Below are 12,769 nucleotides of genomic sequence, written 5' to 3' on the forward strand. Positions count from 1 at the left end.
GGGCAGCTAACGGTCCCGCGCCCCTCGGCGTCCGCGCCCCCGCCCCGTGCCGCGCCCGGCCGAGCAGGCGGCGCCGGCGGGCGATGGGGGCGGCGGAGCCGCTGCGCTCGGTGCTGTGGGTGAAGCGGCAGCGCTGCGCCGTGAGCCTGGACCCCGCGCGGGCGCTGCTGCGCTGGTGGCGGAGTCCGGGGCCCGGAGCCGGCGCCCCCGGCGCGGGTGAGTGTGGCCGCGGCTCGCGGGCTCGGCCGGGGAGCCGGGGAGCCGGGGAGAGGGGGCACGGACGCGGCCCGGCACCCGGGGGCGGGGGGGGGGGTGTGCGCTCCGGGAACCCGGTGACAAAGGGCGAGTCGGGGCGGCGCGGGCGGGGAGGGCCGGAGATCCGGCGCCCGCGGTCCCCTGCGCGGATGCGCCCCGGGCGGGCGAGGCTCGGGCCGGGCGGTGTCGCCTGGTCGCCGCTGCATCGCGCAGACCGGCCCCCGGGGACCTGAAGGGCACCTTCTGGATGAGATTGGTCACGGATGGATGCCGAGGGGTGCGGGCGCCCTGCACTCGGTTTCGGTTTAAACCAAGTACGGACGCTTTTCTTTAGCGGGGGCCCCAAACCGAGAGGCAGCCTGCAGGGTAGGGGATTCCTGTTGTAAAGAGGAGCAAGGGGCTCTCGACCTTCCGTCTGGGATGTGCTGGGGGGGCGGGGGCCGTGGGGAGTTGATTTTGGTACGACAGGCTGGACACATGACCTTCAGAGGCCCTCCGGACTCGAAGAAGTGTAATTTGGGTAAAAATGGAAAGGGGGACACACCCGGCCCAAGGGACATTCTCTCCCCAAGGAGAAGGGGCCAGGGGCTCCTGGGCAGAGCTGCCGGCTGGCAGAGGGATGGGAGGAGGCTGATGAAGGAGATGTCCTTTGATCCTGGGGAGGAGGGAGGAGGATTGCCCAAGGGGGGGGGGTTGGACAGTGGGAAAGGGAAGAGGCTTCCAAGGCAGAGGAAGCCCCGGGCTGACCAGTGTGGGCGTGTTTCACTTCATTCATTTGTCTTGTGCAAGTTTTTATAGAGGGCCTGTTGGGGAGGGTGGGTGGTATCCTAGCCTTGGCCCAGTGCTCATGGCAGAGTCCCTGCCGAAATGGATCATTTTCCCTGGAAGGGAGACAGAGGGGTACACGTGCAGAGACATGTATGTCTGAGGAGAACACCGTGACAGGTGGAGGCAGGTGGCTGTGGTCCAGGGGCAGCCAGCAGCCCTCCCTTAGGTGGCCACATTTGACTGCAGACCTGGAGGGACCATGCACAAGGGGAGAGGTGGTGCAGGTGGGGAGCACCGCCCTAAGACCAGCCAGGAGGTGGGGGAGAGGAAATGGGGCCCTATGGATCCCCGGGGGCTGAGGTGGGACTTCTCTTTTTCTGTGAGTGCTTGGGAGCCCCCAGGAGGGCTTTATCCAGCTCAGCCTTTCTAAAGGATCCCTGCAGAGTGAACCGAGTAGGTGCAAGGGAGTGCAGTGGGGAGGCTGCTGACCCGGTCGGGGCAGGGGCAGGAGTAGGGGTGAGCTGGCAGGGTCTGCATAAAATGCAGAAGCTGAGTGAGGAGAGCATGGTCCAGGTTTGCAGTCCATTGAAGTCACGGCAGGAGACTTGGGGACTTAATTGTTTTAATTATTGGGGGTGGGTGTTGCAGAGGTTGGAATTCTCTCCTGGGCAGAGTTTGGGATGCCTTTTAGACGCCTTGGGGATGGTCAGGGTGCTGCAGGAGCTTCCTGACGCTGAGGATGTGAGGCTCAGAAGGTTGGAGAGGGGGTGGGCAGAGCTGAAACGTAGGCGGGGCCAAGATCAAGGGTGGCCTCCGACCCAAGACCAGCACTTGGTTTCCGGCTTCTGCAGAGAGCCTGTCTGTGGCACGGTGGCTGAGAGTCTACTCCTGTGTGATCTTACTGAGGTCCCTTTGGGAGAAATGTCTTGCCTCAGATCTCATCCTCGGGCCTCCTCGCACCACCCACCAGGGCCCTCTGTCTCGCTGTAGCTCTCTCACGCTGCGGTGAGTGGTGCCTGGCCTGGCCCCAAGGGCTTTGAGCTGTTCTGTCCATCTCAGGGCTCCAGGATGGGGCTCTCCCCTGCAGCCATGCTGCTGCTGTTCTGTGTCCTATCCGCACATGACCCCTGCGGGGTAGCTGTTCCCACACTTTACTGCTGGGGAGACTCAGCTACGGAGAGTTTAAGTCACTGCCCGACCCGTGGTCCAGCTGCGAGCTTGGTGGGTCCCAAGCCAGCCAGTGGCAGTGTGGCCTCCTGCGGGCCTCAGCACCCCACCCCTGTGGGTTGTCCGGGTGGGAAGTCCCTCAGTGCCTGCTTTCAGTGTGGGCACCCTCTGCTGGCTCCCAGTGGTTTCTGGTCACCAGACGCAGGGGGTTGTGGGCCTGCTTGCTTCTGCTGGTGCTCACAGCCACAGCCGCCAGTCCTCTTTCTTGGGATGGTGGTTGTTTGGCTTTTATACACCGTGGAGGCACTTCAGTGGGGGCTCAGCCGGAGCTTCTCAACCAAGAGCTTGGTTCCCTCCCTGGAGAGGCCGGGAGCTGTGCAGCCTGGGCCGGTGGGCCTCCTCCCGGAAGGGTCCTGTTCTCGTCACGCTGTGTGCTTCCCAGCATGTGCAGAGCACGGTGAGAGGCGCAGAGGGCTGCACCAGCTCTTTGGGGTTTCCCCATTGCTTGGCACCCCCAAAAGGAAGCAGGCCCGTGGAACATGATTGCATGCTGGAGATCAGGAGGGTTAGCAGCACCCACGTGGACTGGCCCACGGGACATTTCATTCAGTTCGCTCCCAGGGACAGATGGGGAAGGAGTGCGTTGGGCATGCCGCAGCAGGGGGTCAGAGAAGGGGATCAGGGCCACTGTGTGCACTGGGCGGGGTGCGGCCGCTCGGGTTATGTCACCTGACCCTCCTGTGTCTCGAGAATATCACTGCTGTTTTCAGACACAGAAACTGGAATTGCTCACAGAGGCAAAAGATGTGCCCAGGGGAGCTGTTCTTTAAACCAAGCCTGTGTTCTGCGGGTCACTGTGCCGGGAACGTGGCTCGGTGTTGGAGAGCCAAGTTAGGACGAGGAATTGGGAGGGGCAGGGTTTTCTGGTCCCAGAGAGGGCCACCCTGCCCCTAAAGATGCAGTGAGAGCCAGTGCCCCTGGGTGCCGGCCTGGTCGGAAGTGAAGCCGACCGAAAACAGGAAACCCCACAGAGGTGTCCTGGCTCAAAGTGGGTCATGCTGAACTTGAAACAGACTGTAGCTATATCAGGTTATACCCTCAGACTCTGAACGTGTTCTTTTAGGGTCGGGGCTGGCAGGGGTGTGCGTGCGTGGGTGCGTGTGTCCGGGGGGGGGGGGGGGGGGGGGGGGTAGACACTGCGGCCCAGGCTCCACCGTTGAAGGAGAGCCCTCCCCTTCCTTCCACCAGCCCCACCTGGAATGCCCCACCGCTGGTGGGGAGCTCCTTGGCCAGGGCACGGCTGTATTTATAAACAGTGTGTCTAACACCACCTGTGCAGTGCCTAGCCAAATGTAGGCAAACCACAGATAACTTACAGAAAATTTAAAATCTAGAAAACACAGAAAAGCAGGTACATAGAATTCACCCTTAGTCTCACCCTTAAGCAGTGAATACTATTTGGTGTTTTTGCCTATGTAAACATGCATGAAGGAAGAGTTAGGGAAATATACTGCAGAATGTTTTCCAGGGTACTATTTACTCACTTAAAACGTGACTTTTTAACATCAGTTTTATCGTCTGATGTCTGGCGTTGGCTCAGGTCATGATCCCAAGGTCCTGCCCTGCATCAGGCTCCCTGCTCAGCAGGGAGTCTGTTTGTCCCTCTTCCTCTGCCCCTCCCCGCAGCTTGTGTGTGCACATGGGCACGCGTGCTCGCGATCTCTCTCTCTCTCAAATAGATAAAATCTTCAAAAAATAAAGTCAGCGTTACTGAGGTATAATTTGCAGGCAGTAAAATCCACCCATTTTAAGGGTATAGTTTGGTGAATTTTGATAAATATATGCACCTGCCCAAGCAACGCCCCGTCAAAATATAGGACATTCAGATCAGCCCAGAACTTTCTCCCGAGCTCCATCCCTCCGTCTCTGCGTCTCTGCATGGCTCCACCACCAGGAATAGAGTCGACCTCTAATAGAATTTCCTCTAAGTGCAATCATGCAGTACATGCTCTTGTCTCTGGCTTCTTTATCTCACTTAATCTTTTTGCAATTCATCATGTATCAGTGGTTGGTTCTTCCTTGTCACAAAGTAATACTGCATTGTATGAGAAAACCAGTTTGTTTATCCATTCACTTGATGGACTTCAGGACCATTTCCAGTGTTTGGCTGTATGAATAAAGATACTGATCATTTGTGTACAAGTCCTTTTGGGGGCATATGCTTTCTTTTCTCTTGAATGCATATTTAGGAGTCGAAAGCTAGCATAAGAAAGCTCATGTCTTTTTTTTTTTAAGATTTTATTTATTTATCTGACAGAGAGAGTGAGAGAGCACTGTAGAGGGAACAGTAGAGGGAGAGGGAGAAGCAGGCTCCCCGCCAAGCAGGGAGCCCGATGCGGGGCTCGATCCCAGGACCCTGGGATCATGACCTGAGCCGAAGGCAGATGCTCAACCATCTGAGCCACCCAGGCGCCCCCAGAAAGCTCATGTCTTAAGACGTGATTTTTCTCGGTTGTGCAATCTTTTATTACATGAACACTACAAATGCCTTTTTTATTTATTGAGGATATAAAAGTTCCTCAAAATCAGAATTGGATGGACTGAAGATTTTCATGTAAAGATAAATTAGTACAAGAAAACAGGATAATTGATAATTTTGGACTATGGGAAGACCTCACTAACCAAGATGGAATCCATACAAAAAGAAAAATCTAGATTATTTCAATAAATAAAAATCTTACAGTTTTTTTTGGTAAGACTCCATAATTTTAAAGATGATGGGAGTGATATTTGCAACAGATATGACAGTCAAAGGATTAAAATTAAGAAAACATTTTGGACACAGAAAAATGGATTTAGGGGCACCTGGGTGGCACAGTTAGTTATGTGTCTGTCCCTTGATTTCTGCTCAGGTCGTGTTCTCAGGGTCGTGGGATCTAGCCCCTCATGAGGCTCTGCACTGGGCGTGGAGCCTGCTTAAGATTCTCTCTCTCTCTCTCTCTCTCTCTCCCTCTGCCCCGCCCCCCTCCCTGCACACACACGCTCTCTCTCAAAACAAAATTGATTTTAAAAATCCACTGCAAAGAATACGTACAGGCTGTTGACAGAAGAACACAATTCAAGGATGGGTGATGAGTGTCTGGGGAGACCCTGAAACCAAAGCAGCGTGGAGAGCGGAGCAGCTTGCGACAAGCTGGTTTGGGACATTAATCTGGCAATATTTTGACAGTGTTTTTTAAAAAAGGGTCTATCATTTGACCCATCGACCCCGTTTGATCCTCTGTGTCAAGGAAGAACACTGGTATCTAGGGAGGGTCTTTGGCGGTTTAGAAGGGCATCGTCCGTGTGTTTGTTAAGACACTCTGCTACCATGGTCGTGTTTGCTTTCGCCCCTCGCCCGATTTCTGCTGCTTCTCTACCAGCCCAGACTTTGGCATGTGGGCTCTCTTACGGAATGTGGTCGGCTTCTGCCTTCGGCATGTGTTTCTTGAACGCGTAGATTGGGCCAGAATAAGGCGCTCTTCGCTCTTAGGGTCATGCGCTGACTTCACGGGCAGAGTATCAGCACCATGCGGGCCTATGGCTTTTGCTCTGCTTCGTGACTTCTCTTGAGCTTTGGTTCCAAGTCTCGAACGACACCTGATTCCGCGCTGGATTTGGCCAGCGTCTCAGCCTCGACCGGTCAGCGCTGGCTTCTCCGCTTCACTCCTGGGCCTGGGTACCCCCTGCCGGCTCTGCTTCTCCCGCGGCCTGCCCCCGGGTCATGGCGCACGCCTCTTGTCGCCATCCCCCACGCGCGTGCTTCTCCTTCTCCGCACACGGCCTCTGATGCCTTCTGCCACCGCCCGCCTCTGGGCCTCCCCTTTCCATCTTTCTCCTTCTCTGTCGCCTCCTCAGAACAGTCCTGTGACGACTGAACCCTGGCTGTGGGATCAGAAGTCCGGAGAGCACCCTGAGCCCTTCTAGAGCGGCCCTGCACAGGAAGGAGCCCGCTGGGTGCAGCGGCACTGAGGCTCTGCTAGAAAGTTCTTCCACACGCGCCACTTGCCAGCCCCACAGGCGTCCTGTTGCAGGTGCGTGGCTTGCACTCAGCCTCTGTGATCTGGCCCCATGGTAGCCGCCCCACCTGCTGCCTTCTGATTCAGCTCAGTTTCCCTGCTGGACGCTTTTCCTCCTGTCCCAAGTTCGAATCCTACCCTCCTTCCAGGTTCAGCCCTGCTGGGGCTTTGCCCCTCAGCAGCCTTCTTCCTCTGAGTTTTGTATAGCTCTGTTTCTCTCTGCTTTGTGTTGTGACTTCTGCTTTTTAAATTTTTGAATGTATTTGTCTTCTCTACCCTGCATTCTCTCAGAGGGCAGACTCCAGTGCCAGCTCGTCCCCCTTCTCCGGAGCTCCCCCACCAAGCAGCAAGGGGAGCAGGCATGAGGCATTGCAGGTCCCATGGCCCCTGCAGGGGAGGGCAATGGGAGGAGCGTCCAGGGATCTCTTGCTCTGTTTGTTGTTAAGCACCCTTGCTTTTCTCTGAAAGGGCATGGGTTTGAAACCATCAGGAGTGACTAATTTGTGCAAAGCCCACAAATTCTCCACAGTCCCAAAGAGTAACACCGCAGATCCTAAAGTGCCGCGTACCCAACGCCCATCCAAGGTGACCCGTGGAAGTCTTATTAATGCCCCATTCTGAAGCCGCAAGTAATGCAGATAGTCGGACTATATAAAGCTCTGACCTGCATGTTCTGATAGGGAGGAATCTCAGTACATCTGAATAGGGAATAAATGGCAATCCTATCTACCTTCTCCAGAAAAGAAGAGAATCTCTCCAGATTTGCATAAGAGCCCTTGTAGGAAGATGCGCTCAGCCTCTGAGGTCTTAGCAGATGCCGGAAAGAGTAGACACTCCTGTGGTGCTGCCTTGGGCACTTGCCACCGTTATTATTAGATTCCCTGATTTAGCAGTAGCCCAGCATGGCCAGAAACATTGTGATTTTTCTGAGGTTATTCAAGATTAACTTTTATTTGTTATTCTAAAACATGCCTCCAAACATTTTCTTAAAGGCCAGATAGCAAATATTTTAGGCTTTGTGGGTAACAATTCCTCAACTCTGCTGTTTTAGCATAAAAGCAGCTACAGACAGTATGTAAATGAATTCATGAGGCTGTGTGCCAATAAAACTTTATTTATAAAAGCAGACAGCTGGCTAGATTTGGCCTGCAGCTTGCTGACCCTGCTCTAAATCATTATTTGTGAAGAGGGAATAACCATGTGATGTATTGTAAAAGCAGCTAATCCAGATGACTAAAAATATTTTGACCTTCAAAACAAGCAAGCAAACAAATCTGGTCATCTGGAAAAACTGACACTGCAATTTGGGAAACACACCCATTTAGATTCTGGTCCCATCATGCACTGGTCTGTAAGTAGAAAGCCCATCCTCCCTCTGAGGGATAGCATATCCATTTGCAGACTGGGCTCAGGCATCAGAATTGATCCAATTCCTTTCTCTCTGACCAGTTTCACACAAACCTGTCTATATCCCCCAGTATGTGAAGTAACTTAAGAACAGAAGGAACGTGTTGAACTGATGTAGCCTATAGTGGTGTATGTTTCATAGTCACTTGATATTCTATTGTTCTTGGAGAAATGTGATGGATCCTGTTGGTTGATGATGGTGTTGGTTCTTAATATCCTTGTTGATCTGTGTAGTTGTTCTATTGATTATTGAAGTCTCCAACTATAATTGTGGACTTCTCTATTTTGCCTTGTAGTTCTATAAATTTTTGCTTTATGTATTTTCCTGCTCTGTTGTTTGATGCATACATGTTCAGGATTGCTATGTCTTCATTTGGGGTTCACCCTTTTTCATTATGTAATGTCCGTCTCTGTCTCTGGTAGTTTTCTTTGTTCTGAGGACTGCTTTATCTGTTAACAAGCCATTTCTTCCTTCCTTCCTCTTTTCTTTTCTTTTTTCTTTTTTTTCTTTCTTTCTTCCTTCCTTCCTTCCTTCCTTCCTTCCTTCCTTCCTTCCTTTCTTTCTTTCTTTCTTTCTTTCTTTCTTTCTTTCTTTCTTTCTTTCTTTCTTTCTTTCTTTTCTTCCTTTCCTTCCTTCCTTCCTTCCTTCCTTCCTTCCTTCCTTCCTTCCTTCCTTCCTTCCAGAGCAAACACGCACACATAAGCACACATACACAAGTGGAGGGGGAGGGACAGAATGAGAGGGAGAGCGAGAATCTCAAGCAGACTCTGAGCTGAGTGCAGAGCCTGACAAGGGGCTCGATCTCACGACCCTGAGATCATGACCTGAGCTGAAATCAAGAGTTAGAAGCTTAACCAACTGACCACCGAGGCACCCGAACTCTTGCTTTCTTCTGATCAATGTTTGTGTGACATGTCTTTTCCATCCTTTTACTTTCTGCCTGTTCCATTGTTAGATTTGAAGTGAATTTAGACCACATATGGTTGATCATGTTTTTAAATCTCCGTCTTCTTTTTTCCTTACCATCACTTGCCCCCTGAGCACACAGAAGGCTCAGACTTTGACCCAGCACACGTCGGGCCACACCACTGGGTGCGGGAAGGGGGTGTGCAGCGGTCCACTCCTGGCCTATCCCATGTGCTCCCTCTTGCACAGGGCTCCGGTGTGTGACATTGTGTCGTGGAATAGAACTGTGCCCTTGATCGTGAACTTGATTTTGTTCTGGTCCTGTGTCGGACCTCCTGGGTGTCTGTGGGGGCCCTGCGGAATGGCGTGCTCCAACCGTCTTGACCCCAGCCCGTGTGTGTGTGTGTGTTCATGCCCACGTACCATCCTTATGACATACAGAGTCCCTCTCCTGTTGGACACGAGGCCGCTGTGGGCACTCAGGTTCGTCCAGGAACTTGGAGCAGGAAAGCTGATTGTCGGCAGGCACTGTTTCTCATCTGAGTCATGACTGTGGAGCAAGTTCAGTCTGATCAGGTCATGACGAGCATGGAAGGGCATACTGCGGGGACCTGACACGGGAGACAGCAGAAGGCAGAGTGCTTGCAGCTGTCCCCGGCTGGCTCTGCCCACATTGCTGTGGAGCCAGGTCTCCCCGGCACCACCTGCGGCTTTGCTGGACTGTGGTGGCCATTTGGTCGTCACCTTTACCGGAGGGTTAATTGCTGGGCAGCACAAGTCCCCCTCGTGAAGGGGAGCACGGGGGAGGTGCACCCGTTGTCAGCAAAGCGCTCGTACTTTCAGCTGAGATTTGGTTGCAACATTTCAGACCCTTTTTGGGAAGGACTTTATTACATGAGAACATTTTTCCGAGTTTGTATTAATTGTAATATTTGAACCAGTACCAGTGGCCCTTAAAATGGATTGCTTCATTGTTATTACAAGACGTCACCGTGAGCTTGAACACACAGAGACGTGTCCAAGTCCGGCTGAGGTCTGCTAGGGAGAGCGGGGGGAGACTTGTGGCAGCCACACGTCTGGCTCACGTGAGCTGCATTCTAAGAAGAAGGGTTCTTTATAAAATGAACAAATCCTAACAAAATGACCTACCCTAGTGTAGTATTTATAAGGATATTCTTACAAATGAAAGTTTAAGTCCTTCGAAATTAAAGATGCTCGAACACAGTGTGCTGAACTTGCTGCTTGATTATTGTTTAAAAAAGAGTATTTTCACCAATTTCTGAATGGTTTGTGGCTGTTCACGTGCACCCCTTGTGGCCTGTCTCGGGCCCTGGGGTTGAGGTGGGGGGCCCTTCGGGACCGGGCAGGGCAGGGACGGCGGAGAGGAACATGTTTTGGTCGATTTGCCAGTCAATTCTGGGCCTGCTGCTCACCATCTGGGGCTTGGACGAGTTGTCTGACTTCCCAGAGAAGTGGGGATGTGTGAAGTCTCCTGTTGAGTCCATCTGTAAGGCAAGGATCACACTTACCCCTCACGGTGTCGTGAGGATTATCTGCACTTATAAATTTAGCACAGACCTGCACTCACAACGGCCGGTATTGTTACTGCTGTTACGTGCATCCCACAGCGGGAGCGCACCAGGCCCCTGTGAGGTGGTGGCCCGTGGGGACACAGAGGCAGGCCCATCCTCGGGGCGCTGTGACCTAGCAGGGAGGCAGAACAATGGCTGGGTGTGTGCCTGTGTGTGCGTGTGCGCAGTGATAACAGACAGGGCGGGGGCGCTGGTGGCGGGGTGCTGAGCAGGCAGAGTTTGGGCTGGAAAATGGGGGAGACCCTGGGTGTGTGTGTGTGTTGTATGTGTGTGCGTGTGTCTGGCAGTCTGTCTGAGGGACAGCGGCAGTCTCCATGGGAGTCTGAGTAGAACGGACTTGACGTCCCAAGCAAGTTATGTGTGCGTTACACACGTAAACCTGTAAACCAGTAAAACCCAATCAGTTCATTCCGTGCTACTTTGGAATTCATATCGCGTTAGATAAGTGGTAGAATTTATTGTTGATGAGGAGGAGTGAGTATCCTATCTTGAGGTTGGTTTATAACATGTTTAATAGTATAAAATAAAAATATCAAATAAGTATTCAAAATGTATGGTTTTCTTTTTCTCATTTGGTGGAACATGTGCCTCTTCTCCTGTATTTTTCTTTCTTTCTTTCTTCTTTTTAAAGATTTTATTTATTTGACAGAGACACAGCGAGAGAGGGAACACAAGCGGGGGGAGTGGGAGAGGGAGAGCCAGGCCCCGCGGAGCAGGGAGCCCGATGCGGGGCTCGATCCCAGGACCCCGGGATCATGACCTGAGCCGAAGGCAGACGCTGAACGACTGAGCCACTCAGGCGCCCCACTTTATTTTGAATTGGCTCAGTTTTTACTGCATTGCAAAAGTTGATGCTACTTAAAATTTCAATCGTAAACTTTGACAGCATGACCCTACTAGACTAGGGCCCACGTCCTGACGACGCGGGACGGACGGGCTGTTTCTTGTCCCAGGTACGGAGAGGACGAAAGGAAGAACACACTTGTAGCAGAACGCGTGTGTTTTCCTCACACGGTTGTGATTTCTCCTACCTCGTACATGGGCTGTGTCTTCAAACCCAGCGCTGCCCTGGGCGCTCCCTGCCCAGAAACTGGTGGTGACCGTCTGGGTGTCAGGACCCACCACCCCATCTCCCCATTTTATTCTTTGAACACAAATAGCTCTTCCTGTACTTGGACTGTTTTTCTTTTTAAATACTCTTACTCTGGAAGCAGAGGGAGAGTCTGTTGTCGTTAATACAAGCTTCTCTTTAGTTCTGTGTTTATGACCAACTTCGCCTGAACATCTGTTTCTCAAAATCTGTAATATCTGTAGAGAGTAATAAAACAGTCTGTTTCTGCTGGATTCCAAATCAAGTCTTTTCAAGACCAGAAATAACTGCAACCATAGCAGCCTGAAGAGAAAGAACAGCTAGGGGGAGGTCTCCAGCATTCCCCGACGTGCGTGCAGGGCCCCTGCAGGGGGAACCAGGTAGAGGTGTGTCTGCCTCCTACCTACCCCTGCACACATGTGAGGTCGCGTGCCGCGCTTCTGTCGGGGCAGGATGATGTGTTTCGTAAGTATTGAAGACTGGCTCCGCGTGTTGGTTGGGCCAAGCCCATGATGGGATGCTAATTCCTGGAGCTTCACTGACTTACTTGGCAAGTGTAGACATCTTCTCAAACGCCAGGCTTTGAGTTGCTGTGCACGGCCCTGAGCTCAGGTGTCCCCAGTGTAGCAGGCCCGGGGAGAGTGCGTCCTTTGTTTAAAACTTTTTTGTCTGGTGGCATAGCAACACATTCTTAGGAAGTTCAGTGTGAGAAGACAGGAAAATATTTTCGTTGAAGTTACATCAAAGCCTCATGAGTGGGTCGGTTTTCTCGATGGTTTTGTGGGACATTCTGTCACCCTCTGAAGCACGAAGCTGTGAGGTGAGCCAAGGCGAGGAGGCCTGGGGACGCTCTAGTGAAGGGACAGAGCTGGGCTGGTGGCACGAGGTGGCCAAAGCCAGTGTGTCCCGTAGAGCAAGTCCTGTGTGTGTGTGTGACAGCCCAGCGTCCCCCAGGGGTGGAGAGCAGGTGGACAATGAGGGCCAGAGGTCAGGGTAATGCACAGGTGACCTCCCAGCAGGGTCCACTCTACCTGGATCACGCAGCAGGGCAGCGTTTTGCCTCCCCCAGCTGCGTGGGCACGCACACGCACATGCACGCACGCACACGAACATGCACATGCACACATATGCATGCACACGAACACACACGCACATGAACACGCACATGCACACGAACACGCATGCACATATACACGCACACATGCACACATATGCATGCACACATACACACACGTACACATACACACGCGCGCGCACATACACGAACACAAACATGCACACATACGCGTGCACATGCACACGAACTCATGCACACATACACGCATGTGCACACATGCACACGAGCACACATGCACACGAACACGCACATGCACACATACGCACGCGCACATGCACGCGAACACGCACATGCACACATACGCACGCGCACATGCACGCATACGCACACGAACATGCACATGCACACATACGCGAGCACACGTGCACACAAACGCGCACATGCACACATACGCGCACACACATGCAC

At 52.7% G+C, this 12,769-nt stretch overlaps 1 protein-coding gene across 2 annotated transcripts in view; it reads left to right on the top strand.

Annotated features, from left to right (window-relative positions):
- The window catches only part of CERK (ceramide kinase), a 43,002-nt gene that overhangs the window by 4,036 nt on the left and 26,197 nt on the right, over positions 1 to 12,769 (top strand). Inside the window, exon 1 of one of the 2 annotated variants that reach the window (XM_025881543.2) lies at positions 25 to 216. The exons of the other annotated variant lie outside the window; for it this stretch is intronic. Within the exon in view, the coding sequence (XP_025737328.1) occupies positions 84 to 216 (133 nt within the window). The 5' untranslated portion in view covers positions 25 to 83. Of the gene's footprint in view, positions 1 to 24; positions 217 to 12,769 lie in introns of those variants that run through there. 2 annotated transcript variants of the gene reach the window in all.

The sequence above is a fragment of the Callorhinus ursinus genome, unplaced genomic scaffold, assembly GCF_003265705.2.
Source record: "Callorhinus ursinus isolate GAN/ISIS: 27379988/994484 unplaced genomic scaffold, GSC_fseal_2.0 scaffold48, whole genome shotgun sequence".
Classification (NCBI taxonomy): Eukaryota; Metazoa; Chordata; class Mammalia; order Carnivora; family Otariidae; genus Callorhinus; species Callorhinus ursinus.